Source organism: Sceloporus undulatus, chromosome 2, assembly GCF_019175285.1.
Source record: "Sceloporus undulatus isolate JIND9_A2432 ecotype Alabama chromosome 2, SceUnd_v1.1, whole genome shotgun sequence".
In the NCBI taxonomy this organism is placed as follows: domain Eukaryota; kingdom Metazoa; phylum Chordata; class Lepidosauria; order Squamata; family Phrynosomatidae; genus Sceloporus; species Sceloporus undulatus.
In genome coordinates, this window is record NC_056523.1 from 172,610,010 (window position 1) to 172,637,664 (window position 27,655).

At 43.8% G+C, this 27,655-nt stretch overlaps 1 protein-coding gene across 1 annotated transcript in view; it reads left to right on the forward strand.

Moving 5' to 3' along the window:
- The window catches only part of CSRNP2 (cysteine and serine rich nuclear protein 2), a 42,390-nt gene extending 14,826 nt beyond the window's left edge, over nt 1–27,564 (forward strand). The window contains exons 2-5 of the mRNA XM_042448677.1: nt 13,400–13,646; nt 15,109–15,368; nt 24,032–24,328; nt 25,741–27,564. Of these exons, the coding sequence (XP_042304611.1) occupies nt 13,496–13,646; nt 15,109–15,368; nt 24,032–24,328; nt 25,741–26,640 (1,608 nt within the window). The 5' untranslated portion in view covers nt 13,400–13,495 and the 3' untranslated portion in view covers nt 26,641–27,564. The remainder of the gene's footprint in view (nt 1–13,399; nt 13,647–15,108; nt 15,369–24,031; nt 24,329–25,740) is intronic.
- The last annotated feature ends 91 nt before the right edge of the window (nt 27,565–27,655 follow it).

Sequence of the window (27,655 nt, forward strand, 5' to 3'; positions counted from 1 at the left end):
AAATAGATGTAATTACAATATACACAAACCAAACAGACCAAGAGGGGGCATGGAATGAAGGAGAGTGTGAAGGGGCAGGGTCTCTATGATTGTGCTTTGCCAGTGTGTTATTGGGCACACCTTTACTGGTGGAATATTGCAGGTGTGGCCAATCAAAAGGGCGGCCATCCAGTAGGATGGCATCTAGGTAACCTATGAAGAGAGACCTAGGCTTTCTCCATGCTGTACTTCACTTCCAAGGAATCCCAACCACTGCAGATCTACACTGTGACTGCAGAGCAATCTCCACACATCCTTTCTCAAACACTTTATTCATAAGCAGGGCTGACACTTGGCTTTGTCATGCTGTGTCCCTAATGTGCTCAAAACATTTGAGAAATGCAGCACACTTCACCTGGGATGATATCTCCCCAGCTTCAAGAGAGCTGAGGTTCTTTGTGTTGCACTGTATTTCTGAGTCTCTTTTAATGCTTCAGATGGAGATTGCAGTAAGTTAGCCCTAGCCTTATTCTGAAGCTGTGTAGAGGCAAAGGATTGTTACAAGAGCTTGATATTTTTGTGGTGAGCACCCATGGCCAAATATGTGGATTCCATGCCTCTGTGTTCTGCTTCTCTGACAAGTCTGTAATTTTTGAAAAATTATTAATGTAATCTAGAAATGCTGGTGTGGTGTGGTTTAAGTATTAGACTCTGGAGACTAGGATTTGAATCCCTACTCAGCCATGGAAATCCACTGGGGGCATCTTGGGCAAGTTACACTCTCTCAGCCTCAGAGGAAGCCAGGAATCTAAAGTTGAAGCAGTCCTGACAGATGACCAGCCAGCTTCCATTTAAAGACCACCCAATATAGGAAAAACTACCACTGTTCCATTGTTGAATAGTTGTTAACATCAGAAAGTTCTTCCTAATATTTCAGAATATCCTTATCATTTGAATGCATTGGTACTGTTTAGAGCAGTGGGGGCAAAGTTTATTACATGTTCCATGTGACAGTACTTCAGATAGTTGAAGATTATTATATTTTCTCTTTTCTAGACTAGATATAGCCTGTTCCCTCAGCTGTTTCATACATGGCTTGTTTTCCAGACCTTTTACCATCTTTGTGGCTCATCTCTGGACATGTTCCAGCTTGTTCACATTCTTCTTAAATCGTAGTGCCCAGAACTGGACACAGTACTCTATGGGGAGACCTGATTAAAGCAGAATAGAGGGATGTTTTCATGATACTTCTGTTTCCCAGATCTATACAGTACTGTTGATGTAATCTGGATTTGCATTTTCTTTAACATCAGCTAGTGTCTCATACTTATTTACTAAGAACCCCAAATCATCTTTACATATACTGCTGTCAAGCCAAGTTGATAGATGAAGGGCAGAGGGAGAAACAATGATTTCTGTTTTTCATGATTTCACAATGGGATTCCAGTAGGCAGAGTTTTGTGGAGGCTATTTCAGGGTTATTTTCTTTAGCTTTTTAAAGGTGCAGATTCCTATTGCCTTTCCTTCTTGTAGTATCTAATGAAGTGAGACTCACACTGGTATTCAACTTGATTTTCATATACTTTCCATGGACTTGCTCCAGCCCATTATTAAGGGCAGTCTTTCCTTCATGCATGTGTGCTTTTGTTCAGCTGAACCCACACTAATCTTAGATTTTAACACTAAAACAGGGAGATCTTATGTGAATGTCTGATAATTCGGGGAAAGGGCTTTGCTGAAAGATGAAAGATTTATAATTTTACATATGGCTGTTGCCCTGGCCTGTGTCTCCTACAAATATTGCAACTTCTGCATGATGTTTTAGCTATTCCACAGATCTTCTGCTCAGTTGCTTTCTCATTTCTCTCCATAGGCGATCATTGGTAGCTATGATGAGTCCTTAACCTTCACTCAGCTATAGCTGTTTTCCAAGCAGTAGGATAACTTAAAAATCTGAGCGCCTTTCTAGCATTCTAAGGAATGGGTACAAATAGGCAATCTTTTCTATTTACTGAAAACAAGTACAGAAAATCTTGATCCTTTTCTGATGCTGCGGTTCTGTCATATGGAACCAGCACATAAATCTTGCTGCAGTATCTCTCCCCTCCAGCTAAGCTGGCTGCAGGTTTGGAGGAGCTGTAGTTCGAAAAAGTAACATTCCCAAGCTCTGTTTTCCTCCCAAACATAAAATGTTGACATATAGCTTGGTCAGTGCTCACTTGTTAGGGTTTCATACTGGATTTAACTTTTTTGGCCGTGAAAGACGATGACATACAGTATTTGTTTTGCTTCTGAAGCTAAGAGTGTGGTTGCATAAGGTCTATTCACCTAGTATTGCTGCAAAGAGAGTACTATAAAACCTATTGAGCCATAAGTCCTGTGTAAATGATCACAGTTCACTTGCTGTAATCACAGGAGCACAAGGCTGTCTGCAGTCAGCTATGAACACATCACCCTATGAAACTCCAGGCTTGTAAGTCTAGAGTGAATAAATTAAGGTGGCCTCCTTTTGATGGTGAAAAATAGGGACTATTTTTCTCTCCCGTTGACTGAAAAAAATAATTTCAGATATAGAGCAATCAGCTGAGGTTGTCTTTTGAAGCTGCCTTCCCTTTTTGACCTTTACTTCTCTAATTCCATACTGCTTTCACCTCTAACCAAATTAACTTCCCTGTAGGTTTCTACTCCACCCAGTTTTTCCTCCTTCTTGCCTCCTTTGTGCATGGCTTCTTAGTGTTTTTAACCAAGTGACTCCCACAGACTCCATCAGCACCGTTCATTAGCACTTCCCAGACACTGCAGCTTGCCCTCCAGATGTTTGGAATTCCTTGTCATAATGAGTAGCAGCTGATCCCTCCCCCCATTTCCTCAAAACATTTTCTCACTTGTGCATAAAACCTTGCAAAATATCATGCTTCTGCTATCTAGGTGGTTCAGGGATAGATAGATCATGGAGGAAAGACTCTGCAAGTCTATAATATTAGGTAGCTTTGGGGGTTTTTTTAAAGAAGAAAATTCTAATTATGATGTTAGTGAGGGAGCTAAATCCCTTCATTGTGCATGTGTGTGTTTCATAATGTACAATGTCAAAAGAGTATGTTCTTTTTGTTTTAAACATCCAGTCAGGAAGCAGTGGACAGGATGCTTCTTGACCTCTTAATCACAAAAATCTTGGTAAAAGAACTTTCCTTTGTAAGATATGTTTCAATGTAGTTAATACTTCCTTACAAGGAGGAAATTGAACTCCAGGCACATACTGTGATATTACTGAGAGTGAGTAACCCAAAAGCTTATATAGTTGGCCCTTCATTATCGTGGACTTGAGATCCGCGGTCTTGAATATTCACAGAGGGACAACCTTTGTAAAATTCAGTGGGGCATGCCCCTGCACGCTCACGGGCACATGCCCCATTCAAGCCTACAGGGCTTGAATATCAGTAAATGAGATCAATTATCCTGGTTAACTGTGGGGTTTTTTGGTGGGCCTCCCTCCCAAACTTACTCGGATGCATTCACAATGCATGTGAACAAGAAAGATTCAACCCACATTCTACTGGGATCATTTTCTTCGTCCAAATAATCACACTGATCCAATTCATTTGGTGCAGAGAAGAAGGGAGCCAAGCATCAAGTGTCTCCTTGGCAAGCCACAGATTACCTGGCCCAGCTTCCCCACCCAGGCTAGGACAGCAGCACTCCTGCTTTGTGGGTGAAAGAATGGCCTTTGAGTTGTCCCTGACCCACAGCAACCGTGTGGATGAAACACCTCTAAGACACCCTGTCCTTCACTGCTCTGTTTAGTTCCTGTAACTTCATGCCCATGTCCTCCCTGATTGAGTCCATCCATCTAGCATGCAGTCTACCTCTATTTCTGCTTCCCTTTACTTTTCCTAGCATTATTGTCTTTTCTAATGAGTTGTGTCATCTCATGATGTGTCCATTTGTCCAAAGTACAACAGTTTCGGCTTGATCATCTTGGCTTCCAAGATTTGATCTGTTTGGTTTGATCTTTCAAAGACCCCTTTGAAAGAAAGGAGACAATTCCATTTTTGGCACCACCTAGCAGGATATGCATAGGAAGTGCTGGCTTGCTCAAATCCAAAGCTCCTTATTGGTTGCACAGCTAAGCAAAAAGCTCCTTAATTCACCTATTTCTCCTAAATTAGGACACCCACAATTGTCTCCAGAAATGGGGTACAGGACCTAAATACCCTAGCAATGCTTCCTAAACTTTTGATCTCCAGGTGCCTCGGATTTCAACTCTGCCTTCAACTCAACCACTTTCCTAAAGGCACCAGATCCCAAAATAAAAGCCAAGAGCCTCACCAAAAGGCTCTTCAATGGTACAGTGGTACCCCGGGATACGAATTACCCAGCTTACGAATTTTTCGGGATACGAAAAAATCCCATAGGGATTTATTGTTTCGGCTTACGAAGGTTTTTTCGGGTTACGAAAAAACCCCGGCGCTGTTTTAAATGGAAAGGCCGCCAACGGAGGGCAGCAGAGAGCTATTTTTTCCATTAGCGCCTATGGCAATTCGGCTTACGAAGGTTTTTCGGGTTACGAAATTAGCCGCGGAACGAATTAATTTCGTAACCCGAGGTACCACTGTACTGATTCAAGACCTGCATTGATGAATTCTAGACTTTACTTCCCCTTCATTGACCTTAACAATTCTGACTTCACTTTGCTCATTCCCATTCCAAATCAGTTTGTTAGTGCTCTCTCTTTATACCTTCTTGTTACTCTCACATGTGCAAGAAATAAATAAGAAGGCAACGACAATTAAATGCCTTGCCTGAGCAATGAGGGATTTGAATTTAGTAATTGAACAAACCAAGTCTCATCATACATCATTTTTCCTTTGGGCATCATCTACCCTATATGCCTTGATGAGTCTGACCTGAAAAACAGTTGGTACACAACATCTGCATCGTTGAAGTGTCCCACACTGTCCTATGTGCTGGAATATAATCTGTGTGATTTTCTTTCAAGCCTTGGCAATACCTTTATGGAACTAGATTATGGAATAATCTAGTCTAATACCTTGAGTTATGAGTTGCAGAATGAAGGTCTCGGACTATATACATATAATATGCATATCCAGTTGTCTTCAACAGCATTTAAGGTGGTTTATTATGACACTTTGAATCCTTGCTACCACTTCTAAAGAGAACAGCAATTATGTTTTGGAAACCGCACAGAGCAAGCACACTACAGTCGGCCCTCCATTTTTGCGGGGATCTGTTCTCAACCTCCCTGCAAAAACAGAGACTTTTCCCCGTTGACTTTTCCTAAAAGATTTGTTTTGTCAGCTGGGTGAATAACCAAAGCAAATAGACCCGGGATGAACTGGGATAAAACTGCATGCGTTGAACGTGTTTTGAATACATCCGCATCATTGGTTCCATCTTTATTTGAGTGCTGATGCTTGGGAGCAACTGTACTCACAGTGATGTGGTTCTGATTAAAAAAACAACAGTGAACAACAAAATTGGAATGTGTGAATGAGATTATTTGCATAGTCGTGCTAAAAAAGCAACAAAGTCTGAATAACCCCAGTTTTTGTCCTTCTGGTGTGGAAGCCACAGGGCCTATTTCTTCTGGCCTTTGGGGGTGATGCTCTGCAATGCCTGCTTTTAAATCCTTGACCCAAGAGAGCCCTTGCATTCCCCCCCCCCCTTGCCCAATGCTAATTTTTGTTTGGAGCAGTACAGAACGAACCTTTTCCTCCCAGGAAGTTCAGCCAGGCTTCTCTTTGCTGTCTGCCACAGCTGGCTGGCATGTTTCTTTCAAGCCCAATTGTTCGGCTTTGTTGCTAAGGGGACGGTTGCTAGGACGTTGAAGGGAGCAGACGAGTGCAGGGAAGAAGCTGGCAGGGATGGATGGGGGAGTGGAAGTGGACCCACATTAACCAGGAGGAGCATAGCGTGGCATGGCATACTGCTTCTGGAGGAGGGGGCAGCGTGGGCTTGTGTGTTGGGGTGAGACCAAGGCTGTATCTGCATTGCAGAAATGATCTGGTTTGACAGCACTCCACTTTGGGGCCACAACAGACTACAGTTCCCAGAATTCCATAGCATGGAGCTATGACGGTTAAAGTGGTGTCAATCTGGATTATTTCTGCCCTAGTGGGGCTTGTGGAATAGACAAGTTCTGAGGCTTCTTTGTTCTTCTGTTCTATGAGAGCTGGCAATTTTTTTGGGGAGGGGGGGAACACTTTCCCTAAAATCAGGTGTGACTTTTGAGGAGAAACCCTTCTTTTGGGCAAGGCTCTTATCCTTTCCTGACTTCAAAGCTCCCTTGCAAGTAGTTTTTGTCTCTGAAAATTGAGAGCCTCTGATACTGGTAGCATGTTGTTGTTGTTTGTGCCTTCGAGTAATTTCAGACTTAGGGCGAACCTAAGGTGAACCTATCACCGGGTTTACTTGGCAGGTTTCTTCAGAGGGGATTTGCTATGCCTATCCTCTCAGGTTGAGAGAATGTGACTTGCCTATTGGGTTTACATGACTAAGCCGGAATTTGGACTCATAGTCCAACGCTCAAACCATTACACCCCGCTGGTGCTCAGCACTTTTTTAGAAAGTCAGAAAAGTCCTCTGAACGTTGCTGCTTTCCTGTTCCCCTCCAACATGCTCCTTGCCTTAGCACATGCTTTGAAGATGGCAGCTTGCTTCTTCTGAAGCTATTCCTTTTGGCAAGGCTTGTCTTTCTCTTAGCCTCCCACATTTACTTTTTCAGGGAGCAAGGGCAGTCTTCAAAAAGTTACTTCTCTCTTGGAAATGCAGGAGCCGCATGAAAAGCCATGAGGCACAACAGTGGCAAAGGAAACAACAGCCCGTGCGCACACTAATCTTCTGTCTCCCAGCAGAGTAAAGTCCATTGTTCTGTAATGAATGTCTTGCTGCATGAAAGTGGAGATAGGAAAAGAAACTGACAGCACAGTTCAGGATTTCCCCTCCCTTTTCGTTTAAATGTCTATTCTGCATTCTTTTTTCGAAGTGCTGTATAAGCTTTAGGCATTTGGGCATCAGTAATAACCTGCTGTGGAGGAGGGATTCCATTAAAATTTTGTCTCGTGTTTAATTGTGATAGGTAACATGAATTATTTTTACAGTTAATTTTGCTATCCATTCTTAGCCTTTCAAGTTGATGAAGGCTAAGCATTTCAGCAGGGTGGAGGAATGTAAGGGGGGGGGGGAATCTCAGAGAAATGATAGCACTTCTGTTATTTCTGTAAATAGCAGCCTTGGCTCCCATGCAGGCAGAAAGATGGAATATAGAGGGAAATAGGTAGATAGAGGTAGGTGGCAGGTAGGTTCAGGAATCAATGTGAACATTCAAAGCAAAATATCTTCCCAGCCCAGAGGTGTGTTTCCTGGGGTGGTTGTAGACTAAAACTATAGATAACGTCGAGGGCTTGTTCTAGTTGCTCTTCTGCTCTTAAATATAGTTAAACTTCTCCTTTTTCTTTTCTTTTGCTCTCCTGCCATCCAAACTGAAAGATGTTTGGGAGGTGGTTGTTAGATGGCTCTTTCTTTCTTTCTTTCTTGTCCTGGATTGCACTGCTTACTTTCTAGCACAGAGGTTTTACAAGAAGGCTGGAGCAAGTAATCATAGTTAATTTGTGGACTGTTGTTTTCTCATGTCCTTTCACCAATCCCTCTACAATAGATAATCAGAAGCTAACCTCCAGGAGGTCTCACATCTGTTCCAGCTATTCTTTGCCATCCAGGCAAGAGCTGACTGCTGTAGGTGATATGCTGGGGGGGTAGCAGAGCCACCTTGCATCCCTTGCCTGTTTTCTGTAACATGACCCAAATGCTGCCCACATTCAAAGGCTTCCTGATCCCTAACCTAATGGGTCTTATTGTCTCATCTCTGCTGCCAGCTTCTTCATTCTGAAGGTGCTGCATGACCTACTGTTCTGTATCAAGGTAACAAGCTGCAGACAAATTAGTGGCAAGGTTTGGTATTTTAAGAAATAGCTCCTGTTACTAAATAAATTGGGACTTGCAACCTACACAGGTTGCCCCTCCTCACCTTCATTTGTAATGTTTGCATGTGTTTATTCTGTGGACCACTGGAAGGGGATCTAAGCAGGAAGGTCTTTTGAGCCCTCCTTACCTGGTTGCAAAGCAAGTCACTGAAGGGGTAGATAGAGGGGCCAGACGGCATTGGAAGATTCAGATTTGGCCTCTCATTGGAGTTTGTTGCACTCACTTTTCATTAATCAAATGGCTTCTCCATCAAAACCCTTCAGGACTCAAGTAGGGTGAGGATGGCAAAAGATTCTGAGTTCTGAATGCTGTCTAAAAAGAGGCCATAGAGGATATACATCCACATCTCTTTTGTCAGTATTAATACAAAAACAGATGGAATTTCAGAAGCTATTCAGTAAATGTATGTCCATAACCCATGATGTCTTTAATGAAACCTTCATAAAAAAGGTAAATAATAAAATAAATAAAATTTTTATTTATACCCCGCCCTTCCAGGGATCAGGGCGGCTTACAACAGTTAAAAACAGACACAATCCATAATATTACAAAAAGTTAAAACATGCAAATACATCAAACAATGAAAAATAACAGAAAAAGCCCCATAGCCCAACCTCTTGGCCACGGAAAGAGGAGGGAGGCCCACAGGATATTTAATCGGGGAATGCCTGTTGGAACAGGAAGGTTTTTAAATCCTTCCTGAATTGGGCCAGGGTGGTAGATCAGCGGAGCTCAATGGGCAGCGTATTCCAAAGGGCTGGGGCAGCCGTGGAGAATGTCCTCCGCGCGGTGGAGGTTAACCTAGCCCCAGGCACCTTCAGTAATTGCTGCCCAGATGTTCTGAGGGTGCGAGGCGGAATGTACGGGGAGAGGCGGTCCTTTAGGTATCCTGGGCCCAAGCCATTTAGGGCTTTATAGGTAATAACCAACACCTTATATTGAGCTCGGAAGCGAATGGGCAGCCAATGGAGATCTTTTAAAACCGGTGTTATGTGGCTGGTCCTGGGAGCACCAGTGACCAGCCGGGCTGCCATATTCTGCACCATTTGTAGCTTCCGAGTTTGGTATAAGGGTTGCCCCATGTAGAGTACATTGCAGAAATCCAGTCTCGAAGTTACCAGAGCATGTACAACCGTTTCTAGGTCCCTCTGGGCCAGGTATGGGTGCAGCTGGCGAATCAGCCGAAGCTGATAGCAGGTGCTCTTGACCGCCGCGTTCACCTGAGCAGTCAGGTGAAGTGACGAGTCAAGAAGCACCCCCAGACTGCGCACGGAGTCCTTCACAGGGAGCGTGACCCCATTCAGGACATAATGCTGTCAAATGGAAAATGTAAAATAGTAAAAAATAAAGGTAGAGGAGAATTAGAAAACACCTAAAAACCTAAGAGTAGTGTGTCCCTCTTTGGGTATGCATTCTGTAATTGTACTGGAAAAGATTATATTGGCAAAAGTTTGGAATCCAGTAAGAAATGTCTATACTTCTATAGATGGGGGCCATTGCACGTCTGTTTTTCTGATTAAGAGGTTGGATGAGTTGTGTGGCTCAGAAATGGCACTTGACTCCTGGATGTTCTCTATGCTGTTTGAGAGCTTTTATTAGAATGCTGAGAATCACCAGTCCTGGTCATAATGTGAATTTCTAGTCTGTGGTTTGTAGGGATTAAACAGGATTCTGAACAGTTGTCTTTCAAGGCTTTTGAGTACCTTAGAGGAACAGTGACAGTTTCAGCAGGAATTTGTTGGGGCAAGAGTGCAACAGATTTTCAAAGGATTTAGGCAGTTTTGGTCACCAGAGAGTCTTGGGCAAATATCTCAGAGATGGTCTTAGAAGAAAGAGCCTTGTGGATCAGTAACTGGATGAGGAACAGAAAGAAAGAGTAGGAGTACTTACTTGGACAGGTCCCAGAATTGAGAGGTGTTAAACAGTGGGGTTCTCCATGTGAGCTGTGTTAGGACTAGTGTTTTTAAAATATGCTCATAAATGCTTTGGATTAGGTGGCCAGATTTTTTGACAACAACAAAGTATTAAAGGTACTGTAGTAAAAAGAAAATGGATAGCAAAAAGCTCCAGAACACCCTATCCAAAGGAGTATTCTTTCTAAAAGGATGTTCAAGTGGCAAATGAAGCATATTAGAGCAGGAAATCCCAGATTTGCCCATGTACAAATAGTGCATGTAATAGCAGTTGCTTCCTCACCAAAAATAATCTTGAGGTTATAAATAATCTTGAGGTTATAATAGCTCAAAGAAAACGCTGCCTGGCATAGGGAAGGTAAAATTCATGTGGGAACTCAGTAGGGAAGGAACTGAAAATAAAAATGCCAAAATCATAATGTCTTTATAGACATCTGTGATATAGCCACACTTGGAGTGCTATGTAGTTCTGCTAGCTGCATCTTCAAAGGATATTGCAGGGCTGGAAAAGGTGCAGGAAAAGATTAGAGAAATAATGGAGAATATGGCTGTCAATAGCCACTAGTCCAGATGGTTGCTTTTCATGCTACCTCTAGTATTAGAGGCAGCAGGTCTCCAAATTCCATAACACAAGTGGAAGGATGCTATTGTGCTTGTGTCTTGTGCTGTGGTCTTCTTTAGGCATTGATTTGGCTTCTGTAGAGAGAGATTCTTGGGTTAGGTAGGTCCTTGGCCTGATCCAGTATGGTTTTCTTATATCATATGTGGGGAACATAATAGCAGAGATCCCATTATAACAGCTACAGCTTTGCCTCATGGCTGATTCAATTGTCAAATATGCCAAAAATAGACAGGGCTGTAATAGGTAGGGGTTCTTGGTGATCGGATTCACACCCATGTAGGGATCGTTAATTTTGGAGAGCCTCCTAGGATGTTTTATTTAAGTTTTTTTAAAAAGGGTAAGCCTCCTTTTCAACACGCACTACTTCATAAAAAAGGATGGGCAGGGAGATATCTTACCTCTTCTCTGCAAAGTGTCCAATTCCTTCTACTGTAGTGATTGTTTACACTCTGTGCCAACCCTTTCCTCTTCCTTCCAGGAAAGAAGTAATAAATTCCTGCTGGCTACAAAGAAAGTGGTGGCAAAACAGACGCTTGGATCTCAAACATGGGAAACACTTATATAGTATTGTGTACCTCAACCTGGACCATCAATCATGATTTATTTGTACATTTGTTTAGCATTTATAAGCCACAGTGGATTCTAGTTGGTGTACATAATGCTGTCAAATGGAAAATGTAAAATAGTAAAAAATAAAATATAATACAGAGAAAATAGGCTTTTTATTTTTTTACTTTTGAAGAGTAAACTTCACAGAATCTCAGAATTGGAAGGGACTTTTTCTGGCCTCTTACTACATGAAGCTTTAGGACAGTTGATGAATCATAGTTTACAATAATGAATGTGCATGCCCTCTATTGCCATAGGCAAAGCTATAGCTGTTATAATGGGATCTCTTGCTGGAGTCATATTCCTATTTCTGGTCACCCATCACCTCTCTGGAGGAATACAGAGACACATCTCCAAGCCCTCGTCTCTTTGATTTTGGATACATGACAGCAACATTCTCTAGCATAGTCCTAGCTGCCCTTCTCAGTCCTGTGACTTGCCTTCTGTTTCGAGATTATGGAGAATTTCTGCTATCCTATTACTCTGTTCCTTTTAGAGTGCTGTGGGAATAAGAATAATAGATGGAAGCAGGGTTTACTCTTCCTTCATTTTATTTGGGAGTCAAGGTTAGCTGAACTAGGTCGTTAAGTCTATTGTGTCCACTTCAGTCCTACAGGGCAAGTCACAATATTTCTCACAAAAGGCTTAATCTAGTCTCTCGCTGTTGGAGATTAGGATCTGACTGCCATGAGGGTAGGATTATCCTTCTCTTGCCTAATGCTGGGTTTCAGACGCACCTTCCTCTGAAACATCTGTTGCTGGCCATAATTTCAGACGGACACCAGACAATACCAAAGTGGATCTAACCCAAGGTCATACACATGTAGTTATTCAGTGATGATGGCTTTAAAAGATTTTTGCATGCAGAGTTATACTGTGTAATAGCTAAGCACCCTTCCTTTGTAATAATTGACACAAACAAGTTTTGCCTTGGCACTTTGTGTAATAAAATGGTTGCAGTCTTCTTGCTGTTTTGTGCTGTGCTAAAGCAGAATTTGGTTTGTTCAAGATTCCTGTCTGCCTGCTCCAAGAATGTATATGCATGCTTGACTCTCTCCTCCACTGGTGTCTGCTTAGTGCACAAAAGGCAAGCGCAGATTTAACCACTTGGGAGTCAGCTGAATGCATACCACACATGTCTGACTTGTAACCATGGTCAGGAATAGGAAAGCAACTGGTACCTTCAGAACCTGTTCAGTTGCTTCAGTCCAGCACAAAATTCAGAGCATTTCATTTGGAGTATGTGTCTGTGTGTTTAAAAAGAAGCCAGCAACTGAAATAAAGTTCAGTGCTCTGTAGTATGTTACCTTTTGCACTGTTTCAAGTCAACAGATTATATGAGCATAATTTAAGCTTCCAAACTTTTCTTTGTTTCAATGCCAAGAAAGTCAAAAGCCTTTTTATCCTTTTAGGTGAAATGAATATGTTTATGATCTGGAGCTGTTTTATACCATTAGGTGCCCTGTAGACCTCATGAGAGCATTGTTTGGGATATGTAGTGACCTCGGAGTTGTGCATGTACATTTACTGTGCCTTAGTATTTTCTATATCTTGTGAGTTAACACATAGTCCACATTGATGTCCCATCTGTGTGCAAAAGTATGTACTGTTGGGTGCAAAAACGCACTAGTAGAGGGGAATTGAGTTTTTGCTTTTCACTGCCATGTTCCTGGCACTTACTGGCATTACTATTGATGCCTGCTGATAATTCATGAACAGAGAGAAATAACAACCTTGAGAAGCACTTAGCATACTGAAATCTGTCTTCAGAACCTGAAAGTTGAAGGGAGGGAAGCTTCCAGTACAGCAGTTTGAGTGGTGGCAGGGAGTAGAGAGGCTGAACAAGTAGCATGCTAGTTGGCTTACAATTGATTCCTACCACTCTGCTGGGGGGGGGGGGGGAGTGGGGTGGCATGTGAAAGTTATGCAGGGTGAAGTTTTAGAGAAAGATAGATGCTGCTTCCCAGCATATTTATTGCTTAGCTGGTGAGCAGTGGAATGCTTTGGGTGGGTGGAACACATGAAGCAACAGAGACAGCAGAATGGAGAGAGCTGTATCTGCAGTGAATGTTTGGAGATTAATATGGTATAGGGTGGCTCTTAGTGATTTAGCTCAAAATGAGGAAATTAATAGGAAACCACATGGGAGGAGAGCCAGAAAAATAGTTAGTACCAGAGCAAGTTCACTTCATTTCCTAAAGCCTGTTTGTTTTTCAGTTGCATGGCATGAGTGAGTTCCTGATGATTCCTTCTCCACCTTATTGTCCATTTCCAGGTACTGGTCACCTCAACAATTGGCCTGGGGTTGGAGATCTTCCGTTGACACTAGTCTTCTTTCTGCTCTTTGGCTCTCCATGCGAGCCAGAGACAAATGGATGCAATCACAAGTGCTAGCCTCAAACGAAAGTTTGATGATGTGGATGTGGGTTCGCCCATCTCCAACTCTGATGATGAGATCTCCAACAGCGACAGTGCAGACAGCTGTGACAGTGTCAATCCTCCCAGCTCCACTGGCTTCATACGTAAGTTGTGTGGGTTACAGGGCTTGACATTCTTTAGAATATGTGACACACCTTACCCAGAGTCTTAGTTTGCCACTGTTTCACAAAAAACCATTGGTCTTACCACAGAAGTTAGCTGTAGAAGTGGTACTCCATCATTTGTACTGTACTTCAGTGTTTAATCAGACATAATAGTTTACCGTGAGAATTTAATAAGCATTCTAAAGTGCACTAGCACTGGTGGATTTGGAGAACTGAGTAATTGCTTCTCTTGTTGTCAACCAGGAGCAGGTTTTCAAAGTAGTGTTCTCCACGCTTTCAACTCCAGTCATATTATTCACATTACCAAATAAAACTTGAAGCCTTCAGCTACACTGGTTGGATCTCAGGGTGTTGGTGCTTCTGAGAACACCTAGGAATGCCTAAAAGTTCTTTCACACTTTGATGCTAAGGGGATATGTATCTAGGGTGCTGGCTTTTCCCATATGTGCCTTCCACAATTGTTATGTATTCTATGGTATTTCCTATAGAGTTGTATTCCCTGCAACACCCTGACTGACATTTTTCTTCTTGTTTACTCACTATTAAGTATTGTAAAGAACTGATAAGCCATCCCAGAATTTCATATAACCCAGCACAAGTCGCATGTGCTTATCTGTCAAACAGGATGATAGTTATGGTAGCTCTGTGTGAAATTAATTGTTAATGGGTGTAAAATAATATCCTCACATCTGCTGCTTGAATTATTTTCTCAAATTCACTGGGGGGGGGGTGTTTCATACCATGTTTTTGTGGGCAGGCACATTCTGGGGTTTGAAAGAAGTTGAGTTGTAAGAGAAGATACAGGAGGTTTCTGTAAGGGTAAGAACTGGACACTAGTAGCTATAGAACATGAAATAGGAGCATAACTGAATAAATAAATCCTGTTATAGCTTGTTATCTGTTCAAAGGTGCTGTGAATAAAAGCAACCATTTAAAACGACAGAATCCTTTCATATTAGTTGTATGAAAGATGCTGCTCCTTATAAAACTGTGTTCTTAAAATCTGTCACAATTCATTGTGGCAATACATTGGGAAATTCAGGAGTGGTTAGAGGGAAATCTTGGTAACTAGATCCCTGAAAAACAACTTACTCACTACTGCTGATATTTCTCTGAAAAAGGCAGGCACAGAAAGTTGAATGTCTGACAGGCTCTGCAGTGTTGATTCCTCCAAATCCGTGGCCACCCTCATAAACTGTGTATATGCCTTAGTTCTTTACATTGCTTGAGAATGAAATAGCAGGTGAATCAGTGCAGAATGCTTGGAGGAACACCATAATAGAGGGAATGGTCTATTGCTCAAGCCACAATTGTAGCTTTGTAGACCTTTGAGTAACCTAGGAACAGGAATGGGGGAAATATATGGGTGAATGTAAATGTAGCTCCATTTCCTTTTTAGCTCTTTCATTCAATGTCTGTTTTCTGCTTTCTTGCACCTCAGCAACCTCCATCTTGAAAAGGCAGAAACAGTTGCGCAGGAAAAACGTGCGCTTTGATCAAGTGACGGTGTACTATTTTGCAAGGCGTCAGGGATTCACCAGCGTGCCCAGCCAAGGAGGCAGCTCCTTAGGCATGGCTCAGCGCCACAACTCTGTCCGCAGGTACACCCTTGGTGAGTTTGCCCAGGAACAAGAAGTCAATCACCGGGAGATCCTTCGAGAACACTTGAAAGAAGAGAAGCTGCATGCCAAGAAAATGAAGGTATGATTTGGCAAAGAGTAGAACCTAGCAGCCTCTACCGTTGACTTAAAAAAGATTCTGTTTTTTTTTGGGGGGGGGGGGGGGGGGGTTTTTATTTTTGGCTAGTGCTCTTTGTATGCTTTGGCACATGCATGGCTAAAGCAGTACAGTCATGTGTTATATGTCTGATTCTCTTTTCTAACTTGTAATCTTAGTGAAAGCAGTTAGTCACTTTTCCCAAGACCTACCTGTGGAAGGTGCAGCAAGAGACCTTGGTGTTGGTGTTATGTGCCTTCAAGTCACCTTTGAGTTACAGTGACTCTGGCATAGGGCTTTTTGTGTTCTTTGTTCAGAGGAGGTTTGTCATTGCCTTCCTCCAAGGCTGAAAGATAATGACTCACCCAGAGTCTCCCAGGTCCCATGGCAGGGTGAAGATTTGAACCTTAGTTTCTCAGAGTCTTAGTCCAGCATTCAAAACAATATCCCATACTGCTGATCCTATATCGTTTTTCCTTATAGGCAGAATTCTTAATATTCTGTTATATTCCATCCTAAATTAATGAGATGTGGTGTCCCAAATTTACATTTCTGGTTCCCTCTGCTTAAAACCTATGTTTGTGCTCCAAGCAAAATTCCATCTTTTTTTCCCCTTCCATCCTTGAAATTATTGGAATATTCACAGCCTGTCACATGCGTCAGGACCACAACTAGACATGGTTGCTAATGCATTTATGAAACCACATAACCGTCAGTAATTTTTTTTCTGGTGTGGAAAGAACCTGTGTTTACAAGGTCTTTCCCACTGGGGTTTGGGGAAGAGCCACTTTGCTTTCCTGGTAGAAGCAGAAGGATTCCCCACATTCCTGCAATGGAGGCACCTTAGCATTAGAGAGTGGAGGGATTTGGTAATGATTCTCACCAATTTTCCTCCAGCAACCTGGCACCGGATTTGGCTCTGGCTATCTGTTTTCTGTCAAGCCAATTCATGAGAAGGTTCAGGAGTCTGCGGTGGAAGACTCTGGGTCAGCCTCCCTGCCAGAAGCAAGATTCTTGTCCCTGCCTTCTGTGTTATCTTGCCTCCTGGCTGTCTGGTCTGTGTGTCCCATGAGTTGCCTAGCAACTGGGCTTCCCTTAGCAGACTGGATGCTTCTGTCTAAAAACCTAGCATTTCCAATCAGTCTCTTGCTGCCATGACAACCAGCTTAGCAAAAGAGACAAATACCCATTCTGTAGTCTTGCAACTGATGCCTTCGCCATGGCCTACTTCTCATGGTAGATGAGAAGGCAAATCGGAGACTACTCCAGGGTGTAGGTGGGGAGTTCACATGATTAATTGCTTTGCCATTTAAAAAACAAAAACAAATCCTTCCATAGAAAATCGGTATATCAGGGAGAAAGGGACCAGGCAAGAATTCTTTGCCTTCATACGCTAGTTTTCTGTGGGCCAGGACTTATTTGAATGGGCCACCACAGAATAGAAGCTGCCATTTATATGAAGGGCACCCAGGGATGCATCTGTTTGGAGACCTAGCTATCTACCAATATGTGTTTCATGGATGGCGCAAAGAGAGATACAAAAATGTGGGCTGTATTTTGAAGATTTTGGTAGGAGTGGGCACTTCGTTGTGCCCATCTTAAATAAATAAATAAATAAATAAAATTTTTATTTATATGCCGCCCTTCCTACGATCAGGGCGGCTTACATCAGAGTTAAAACACAAATACAAATACAATCAGATTAAAATACATCACAGTAAAATCAAGCAAACAAGCAAAAAGCCCCATAGCCCAACCTCTTGGCCACGGAAAGAGGAGGGAGGCCCACAGGATTTTTATTCGGGGAATGCCTGTTGGAATAGGAAGGTTTTAAGGTCCTTCCTAAATTGGGCCAGGGTAGTAGACGAGCGGAGCTCTGTGGGCAGCGCATTCCAAAGGGCTGGGGCAGCTATGGAAAACGTCCTCCGAGAAGTGGAGACTAACCTAGCCCCAGGCACCTTCAGTAGCTGCTGCCCAGACGTTCTGAGGGTGCGAGGCGGAATGTACGGAGAGAGGCGGTCCTTTAGGTATCCTGGGCCCAAGCCATTTAGGGCTTTATAGGTAATCACCAACACCTTATATTGAGCTCGGAAGCGAATGGGCAGCCAATGGAGATCATTTAAAACCGGTGTTATGTGGCTGGTCCTGGGAACACCAGTGACCAGCCTGGCTGCCATGTTCTGCACCATTTGCAGCTTCCGAGTTTGGTATAAGGGTTGCCCCATGTAGAGTACATTGCAGAAATCCAATCTCGAAGTTACCAGAGCATGTACAACAGTTTCAAGGTCCCTCTGGGCCAGGTATGGGCGCAGCTGGCGAATCAGCCGAAGCTGATAACAGGTGCTCCTGACCGTCGCATTCAGGTGAAGCGACGAGTCAAGAAGCACCCCCAGACTGCGCACGGAGTCCTTCACAGGGAGTGTGACCCCGTTCAGGACAGGTGGAATCACCGCCATTCCTGGACCAGGAGAACCTATCACTAGTACCTCCGTTTTCTCTGGATTCAGCTTGAGTCGGTTTTCCCTCATCCAGCCCATTACTGACTCTAGACAGGCCACGAGAGGAGAGACGCCATCCCCAGTCACTGCATCAGTTGGAGACATAGAGAAGATGATTTGGGTGTCATCAGCGTACTGATAACCCCGCGCCCCATGTAAATGTTAAATAGCATGGGAGACAGAATGGCTCCTTGAGGGACCCCAGTTTTAAGGGCCCGCTCGTCGGAGCACACGTCTCCCAGCTGCACCATCTGGGACCTCCCGGAGAGGTAGGACCGGAACCACTGGAGCGCAGTGCCCCCGATTCCCACCTCTGCCAGGCGTCCCAGAAGGATACCATGGTCTATGGTATCGAAAGCCGCTGAGATGTCCAAGAGCACCAACAGGGACACGCTTCCCCTGTCGATGCCCAGACGGAGATCATCGACCAAGGCGACCATGGCCGTCTCAACCCCGTAACCCGCCCGGAAGCCAGTTTGAAATGGGTCCAGATAATCCGTTTCATCCAAGATCGCCTGAAGCTGGATTGCAACCGCCCTCTCGATCACCTTACCCAAGAATGGTAGCAGCGAAACAGGCCGATAATTATTATGAACCAGGGGGTCAAGGGAGGGCTTTTTTAGGATCGGTTTTACAATGGCCAATTTAAGATCCGATGGAAATAGCCCATCCCTGAAGGATGTATTAATTATCCGGCGTAACAAAGTTGTTACTGCCGGTCCCCCCTGGGCCGCTAACCACGAGGGACAGGGATCAAGAGAGCAGGTTGTTTTCCGAACACTTCCGAGGATCTTGTCCACATCCTCGGTACTATTGTTGGACTGAAATTCATGTCATCCTTCACCTTTGGCATGTTGTTGGGTGTTGATGGACACTGCATCAACATCTAGAGCTGTGGTTCTCAACCTTTGGCTCTCCTAATGTTTTGGACTTCAACTCCCAGAAGTCTCAGCCAGCTTGCCCAAATGAGCAGGGATTCTGGGATCTGAAGTCTAAAATGCCTGGAGGACCCAAGGTTGAGAACCACTGATCTAGAGGGTTACAAGTTGCCCATCTCTTGTTAAAATTATGGAAGGAACTTAAGCATGAATAATTAGCCAACCCAAACGTTTGTGGCTTCATTTCTGCTTGATCTACTAGACTTGTGAATGTCTTCTAAATTGTGCATTTTTGAAGCAAAATAATTTGTGATCTATATAAACAACCAATTTCAGAAGAGGATACAGGGCAGTGCATGCCATCACTTCTGCTTTGCTTTCCATGTCCTTGAGGTCACACTCTGTTTGCCCATGGGAGAATGGGTGTTTTTTCCACAAGGCCAGTAGAGTGAACTATAGTGTATATCATCCATTTTGTGTGTCGCTAGCATCTCCATTTTCTCCAGAAACCTGCCAAGTGGTGTATGTATTTAGTTTCATGGCAACATAATGGCTTGCCTTAAGGCATCTAGTGATCCAAGTATTTAGGAGGGATTCTGGGTTTTACCGAATTCAAACTCCCTCAGATTGCAACATGCTGGTTCTTGCAGCTGCAAGGAAATGGAGAGTGGAGTTATCATGTGAGTCGTGTTGCTATGACCTCAATCACTCTTGCAGTGATGCTCGGTTGCATCATGTCTCTGAGGAACAGTTGCTCTGTAATCCTGGGGTTGGACTGATGAAATAGCTCCCATTTGCTTTGTTTGTGCTCCCAGCTGTCTGTGCCATTGACATTACTATTGGCTGTGAAAATGTGCACCAGTCTGAGGGGATGAGGAGGGCTGGGCTAGTGGAGAAAAAAATTATCAGTTAAGCTGCTTATGCATTGTCCCCCTGGTTTCTCTCCCCCCCCCCCCCCCCCCGGTCACTTTTTAAACCAATGGTTTTCAACCTTTTCTATGCCCCACACCTCTAGGAAATGTTTGATTAATGTTTTCACCCCCTACAAAAGTAATATCGCATTTGAAGATGAAGAAATCTAGTTGAGCCACAAATTGAAACACATTCAACAATACAAGTGAACAAATTGAACTTTTTTAAAATAAGCTTTTAAATCAGTGCATAAAATGCAAATCTAAATTGAGCAATTAGATTCTAATATATTCAGAAACAAATGAGTGATTACTTGTTGCTCAAAGTCACAAGCCATTCTTTGTCACATCCCCCGAAATTCCATTTCATGCCCCCTGGAAGTGTGGACATCCAAGGTTGGGAACCCCTGCTTTAAACCCATCCCTGAGTATACAAAGATATTTTCAGTAGAGCAGTGCTACTCAAAGTGGTGGCTCCCAGACAAGGTGCTAGTCCCTCACGAGTTTTCAGGAAGAAAGGAGCATGCATAGGCAATGGATTCAAATATGGTGCCTGTCCCTTGCACATTGTGGGGGAGGGAATCAGATACCCTGAGAAGTGCTGCTTTAGAGTACCTCCGATGCTTCAGAAACGTGCAGGTTTTGGATGGCTTTTCTGAACAAGTTCATAAAACAAAAAGGGCATGGATAATTTCCCTCTCTCTCTCTCTCTCTCTCTCTCTCTCTCTCTCTTTTTAATAAAATTACCCTCCAGTCCTTCACTTTACTTGACATGCGATAACTTCAATGTTTGCTCTGGGAAATATGAGGGCTGTAAACATTTTTTCCTGAAAAGTGGGCATCAATATTCCTGAGGATTCTGAAAAACTGTTATATTTTTGTGTCCTGCTGTAATATAATGTGAAAAATTTTGTTCTCTTTATTGTCTCAGAAGCTGAAACGCCTATATGTGTATTGTTGCTCATTGTTTAGAACTCACTCATATCCTATTTAAATGACAGATTATAAACTCATCTAGGAAGGGACTTATTATTTTTGCTTGCAGTGCATTGTAAAGTTCAGCATATGATGAAGGCGCAATAAAAAAATCAAGGGGAGGAGGCATACACCCACCAAGATTTTTTTTCTACAGCCTCCCTCATCCCCATCCCACTCTCCAAAAGAGAGGGCAAAAAATAGGGAGCATTGTGCTTTAAGGGAGGGTATGTTTCTCCTCAAAAATGAGGTGGCCCACACTTTGGTTTAGTGAAACAAGCTATATAAATCAGGGGTACTAATTATGCAACTAAGGCTGTTTTGCAGCTCATCATCCCAATATTGGGTTGAACTGAGGAATATCACATATCCAGGAGCATGATACCCCTTCTAGTCATTTCCAGTTTTGCCAAGAAAGACTGTAGGCCAGGGTGGTGAGGGAACTGAGGTGATGCCATCTACCCAGAACCCTCTACTTAACCCAACCACGGCCTGCTGTGATGCATTTAACAAGTGCTTTGCAGACAAAATCTCTCAGATAAGAGCCCATTTGGATACCAATGTTGAAGCAAAACCGACTACTGAGGTGTCCAGTAAACCTGTTTATGAGATTAAACTGGATCAGTTTGAGCTTGTGAGTACTGATGACGTGGACAAGGTCCTTGGAAAGGTAAAAAAGACAACATGCTCTCTTGATCCCTGCCCATCATGGCTGTCTGTCCAGGGGGGTGAGGCATTGATGGCACTTAGACGTATCATCAATGCTTCCCTTGGGGAGGGTCATATACCATCCACTTTGAAAGAAGCGATGGTTAGACCGCTCTTGAAAAAACCCTCCCTGGACCCCCTGGAGATGAAAAATTATAGGCCTGTTTCTCATCTGCCATTTCTGAGCAAGGTGATCGAGAGAGCAGTTGCTCTTCAGCTCCAAGCGGTCTTGGATGAAGCCGATTTTCTTGATCCATTTCAAACAGGCTTCAGGACCGGGTATGGGGTGGAGACTGCCATGGTCGCTTTAACTGATGACCTTCGTCTAGCCATCGACAGAGGGAGCGTGACCCTGTTGGTGTTGCTGGACCTCTCAGCGGCATTTGATACAGTAGATCACAATATCCTTCTGGAACGCCTGAGAGAGTTAGGAATCGGAGGCACTGCTTTGCAGTGGTTCCACTCCTTCCTCTCGGGCAGGTTCCAGAGGGTGATGCTCAGGGACAGTCGCTCTTCAAAAACAGAGCTTAATTGTGGTGTCCCTCAAGGCGCCATACTGTCCCCGATGCTATTTAACATCTATATGAAGCCGCTGGGAGATTTCATCCGTGGATATGGGGCTGGGTGTTATCAATATGCTGATGACACCCAAATATATTTCTCCATGTCCCGGTAATCAGCGACAACGACAGATGGCATCTGTCCCCTCAGCCAGTGTCTTCAGGCAGTAATGGATTGGATGAGGGAAAACAAGCTCAAGTTGAATCCAGACAAAATGGAGGTACTTACGGTAGGGGCCCCCAAACCAGGGATTAGGCTGCAACCTCCAGTCCTAGAGGGGCTCACACTCCCTTCAAAGGAATTGCCTGCCGGACGAGATCCATCAAATTACCAATCTAGAGAGCTTTAAAAAAGCCATTAAGATGGATCTCTTCCAGCAAGCCTTCCCGGAATAAAATGCTCGGCCACAAATAAGACTTCCCATCCAGTGAACTCTGCCCATGATGATTTTTGTTTAGCTTAGTTGGTTTTAATATGTAGTTTTTAATCTTACATTGTTTAATCTTGTCTTAAGCGGGGGGTATTATGTATATATGGATGTATTTTAACCTGTTGTACGCTGCTTTGATTGCCTGGCAAAAAACGGGATAGAAATACAATTTTTATTATTTTATTTATTATTATAGAGAGCCTCTATAAGGTTGAAATTTAGTCTGGAATCTAGATCTTCCAGAGTTAACCACCACTAATAATAATTCTATGGTGAAACATTAAAAGTATCTAATTAGTCTTCTGCCTTATTCTTTGGGGGAAACACACAACACACCAGTCTGGTCTGGAGAGGAGAAAGCAGTGGATGCATGTGTGGAGCTGACAAGCATCTGGGAACTGCCAGCATAATTCACCTTGCCCAACATTGTCTCCATAGACAGGGAAATGACTTTCACAGTTTCAGATGCCAGGGATAGAGAGCCAAGCATGTCCTTGACCGCTAAGCTGTGTCCTTTCTCCCACAGGACATGTCCACAATCCTGAGTATTGTACAGTTAGGAAGCTAGGAATCACTAGCTTTTTGATAGGGGTGCATCTGCTGACAAACCCTATTTTGTTGCTATGTTGTGCATGAAACAGACCCTGAGGACAGACAGATTATTTTCTAAAGTGTCATTTGAGCTGTGTCTTTGACCTGTGTGGGAAGTGGGGTATCAACAAACCAAAGAATATCCCCCATGTCACGAAAAGGCTAGGATCTGTCTTATTGCATTATCTTTTATAGTGTTCTGCTCAAGCTGCCCTTTCCCCACAAAAAATTAATTCACATCTACTTTGCACTAACCCAAATAATACAAACAAGATTCAATTACAGTATCTTCCATAATTCTAGTTTACATCTTCAAAGCATCCAGAATACTGTATACTGTTTTAAGAAATCATGAAAGGTAAAATAAGAAAGGAGGAAAGTCCTAGAGCTGAAATAGATGAGTGATTGGGCTAAGGGAGGAGAGTTGCTGTAGCAAAATTAACAGGCTTATCAGGAATCTGAAGTCCCATCCCTTAACTGTTGTATTTGTCAGCCAAGGCTTTGCCAGATGCAGTGGACCCTCTGTATCAGGGGGGGGTTCAGTTCCAGCCATCCCCTGCCACGGATAGCAAAAAACACGGACAAATGAACCACATATTATTCAATGGCAGCTATATGGATGTGCATACTTCAGCATGCACATGTTCATATAACTGCATTAAATAATAAAAAGCCATGGCGATCTGCAGGCAGTCACATTAGCAGATCTGAAGCCCACTGATATGGAAGGGCCACTGTACTGTCTGTATTTCTTGACTCTCCTGCAGAACGTAACTGCTAGGATATTTATTTATTTATTGGGGAGGGGAAGTTTAAGCCTAAAATTCTCGATTTGTGCTGGGTACTAGATCTTGTCCTCATGCATCATATGCATAAATGTGAGGAATAAATGTACTGCTGGGTTATCCTCCAAGTTCTTCCTGTGCCTGTGTAGAAGATGGGAGGACAGTCAGTGCTGCTGAGGATACCTAGTTGTTGCTGCAGCTTGCATCACATGTAAATCACTATACTTTTTTCTTTATTTCATAAATTGAATGTTACAAGATTATAATTTTGCAAACATGTTTGTGTGTCTTCTCTCTCTATTCTCTCAAAGCTGACAAAGAATGGCACCGTGGAGTCTGAGGAGGCGGATGGCTTGACCCTTGAAGATGTCTCTGATGATGACATTGATGTAGAGAACGTGGAGGTGGATGACTACTTCTTCTTGCAGCCGCTGCCTACCAAGCGGCGCCGTGCCCTCCTTCGGGCCTCTGGCGTTCATCGCATTGATGCAGAGGAGAAACAAGAGCTCCGTGCCATCCGCCTCTCCCGGGAAGAATGTGGCTGTGACTGCCGATTATACTGTGATCCTGAAGTCTGTGCCTGTAGCCAAGCTGGAATTAAATGCCAGGTCAGTGGGGAACCCGCTAGGCTTTGGCCTGAACTATGCCATGTTGTCTATGTCTTGTTATTATTCTTAACTATATTTATTTATATCCTGCCCTTCTCCCAAAATTGGGACTCAGGGCAGCTTACGATATTAAAAAAAAGTACAATTAAAACATACAAAAATGCTAAAAATGGAATTAAATTACTGCAATATTAAAACAAATTGTTAAAATATCAAACACAGTTTAAAAAGATTTTTAAAAAGGTTTTAAAATGCCTCTCTGTCTGCCCCTTTTGGTATTGAAGGGTGGGGGGGCTCTTCTGCTGGCTTCAACCTGTGTTTTAGTCTCAAGGAACTCAGTCTGCCTTGTGGCTGTCATCTGCTGATATCCCTGATTTCCTAACTTAATATACTGAAAGTGCTTTGGCTTGGCATAGGCTGTCCTTGTGCCCATAGTTCACAGCCACACAGGCTGAAGTGCAAAGCCCCTGCTTTTTCCCAAAAGGAAAGGTGGTAGTTGGATCTGCTTGGGGATGGCTTGCAGGGAGCAGACTGGCAGGAAGGTGAAACAACTCATTATGATAATAAGAGCAGGAAGAAGCTCTGTGATCATGAAAGGAATTCTCATTATTGTGGAAGAAGGACTGTCCCTAACAGAGCGAATAATGTCCTACTAATTCAGGGGGGAATCTGCTGTCCTGGTGCTTCCCTCTACTGGGCACCATCTGTAATGAACAAATAATAATTTAAAAATCTGTACCAGTGTAACATGAATGCTGTAATAAGAGCAGAAATTCTTAGGATGCCAAATTTATTGTTAAGTACCAGATTCCTCTCTTGCACTGTCTGAACTGTTCTTGACCATAACCCTTCGATGCTATCTGAGTGGCTGCATGGCATATCTTCATTGACTTTTCCCCCCAGCAAGCATCCTTTCTCTCCCCACCCCTTTTTTGCATTATAAATGTGCAGCTCTGGTGGGGAATCCCTGATCGCTTTCCCATTGGAGAAGTCTTCTTTTGCCTTCTCCACCTGGTGCTTGAAGTACAATTTTTGATTTTTGTAACATGCCAGATGGCACATCTTTAAAAAATAATACATGGAATTAGGAAGATAAGGCAGGCCACACATCTGGGAAATGAATGAAAGAGTGATGAGGTAATTTGAGGAAACTCCGGAGGGATCAGTGAGGGCCATGGGCTGGTTGTGGGCCAAGTAGCCTGTTGCTTATAAATAGCAGCTTGCATGAATTTGGCATCTTCCGTCTGACACAGTGCAGTGATTCTTTTTGCTTCTTCTTCTCTTCTCTTTTTTTCTTTCTTTCTTTTTCTTTTTCTTTTTTTTTTTTTTTGCCCGGGCTAAGGCTTTCATCTTCCACTTCCCCAGTGCTCTTGCGTCAGCACCATTTCACTGTCCCTTGCTTCCCCACCCAGGTGGACCGAATGTCCTTCCCATGTGGCTGTTCCAGAGATGGCTGTGGGAACATGGCAGGGCGAATTGAATTCAATCCCATCCGGGTGCGGACTCACTACCTACACACCATTATGAAACTAGAGCTGGAGAACAAACGGCAGGTGAGCCGAGCCCAAACTCTAGAGGAAGAGAGTCCTCATAGCTCCAGCAGCGACTGGCTGGGAACCCAGGCCCCAGAGACACAGGATTTCCAGGAGTTCATGGCAGAGAATGAGACGGCAGTCATGCACCTTCAGACAGCGGAGGAGTTGGAGCGGCTGAAAGCTGAGGAAGACTCTAGCAGTGGCTCCAGCATGGAGAGCCTTGGCGTGTGCATTTTGGAAGAGCCCCTGGCGGTCCCCGAGGGAATATGCCCCAGCCTGGCTACGCCCATCCTCATCCAAGCCCAGCTGCCTCCAGGTTCTTCTGTGCTGTGCTTTACGGACAGCTCGGATCAGGCAAGCTCAGCTGAGGGTGACCAGCCCTATTTGAACAATGGGCCTGTTGTGTACTATCAGGTCGACCAAAGGTCGGTGCTGGGGGTGAAGGGAGAGAGCAGTGCTGAAGACTCAGAGATGCCCTCTCGTTACACAGATGAGAAGGACCTGAATGTGTATTCTGTCCCCATGACCTCACTGGTGCCTTGTGGCAGAGCCGCAGCTTCTGGCAGGGCAGAAACCGGGAAACCTGCTCCTCTACCTCTGGAGCCTCTTTCATCTGACAGCCCCTCTGAAGTTCCTCCACCAAGCCTGACGTTCCATACAAACGTGTCACAGGACAGTTTGCGGCCCCAGAGTGTTGAGCAACCTCCAGAGAGAGCCTGTGAGCTTAATTCATCTCCTGAGGAATCCTCTCTGGGACCCCCTGCTCTGACTGTGTGACACATCCCAACCCATCACAGCTCTTACATCTTGATGATGTCTATTTATTGATGGCAATTTTGTCTAAAGGCCATAGCCACTGGGGATTATTTAATATGGGGCAGGTGGGAGGGCGGGGAGAGAAAGGGGGACCACTGTATTACAGGCTCAGTACAAAATGAACTTAAACAAGCACTTATGGCTGTCACAAGGTAAGAGAGTCCCTTCCTCTGCAGATTGGAAGGCCTCTGGATACAGAAGCAGCTGGACCATAGACAACTGGACTGCCTGGCGAAAGGCACCTTACCTGCATCCTGGAAGGACCAACTGTGAATATGGCTCATGGAAGCAATCGAGCAAAGTTGCCTCAGTGCTTGATGGGTGGGGTGGGGAGGGGAGCAGAAGACACTGTTACTGCTAGATGACATCATGTGCAGTGGAATTTCTCTGTCTCTGTCTCTTTCTCTCCATCCAGTTGCTCATCCTGGCAAAGCTGCTGCAATCTGTATCATTCTGTCACCTTCAGTGCTGCATCTTCTCAGTAACTGTGACTTTGCTTGAACTGCTCTGACCAGTTAACACAGCTTAGGCTCTACCAACTCTCTATTTATGTGAACTTTGCTACCCTTCTTTCTCTGGAAGATCCATACATATATATTTTTAAAATTCAGTATGAATTAACTTTGATCACAACTGGTTACATCTACAGTTTGGCATGCAGCTGTCGTATAGAACCATTTTCACCCTGAAGTCTCCTCCCCTTACCAGTAGCTTTATCCAAACAGGCTGACACTCCATCTTATATGTCCTTAATGGGAATTGGTGAGATAATCAGTTTAAATGTTTGTGTGTTTGCTTTTTTTTAAAAAAAACACGTGCTGAATGTTTACTGGGGCATCTTGTGTCCCATGACCCTAAACTTGACACATCAGTGTCATTTTCTGAGCTGGGTCTTGCCTCTGTGATTTTAATTGCTCTTCTGGGGTCTGGTTCTGTGAACAGTGATTGAACCAGGGTGGCGTTGGGTTGATATTCC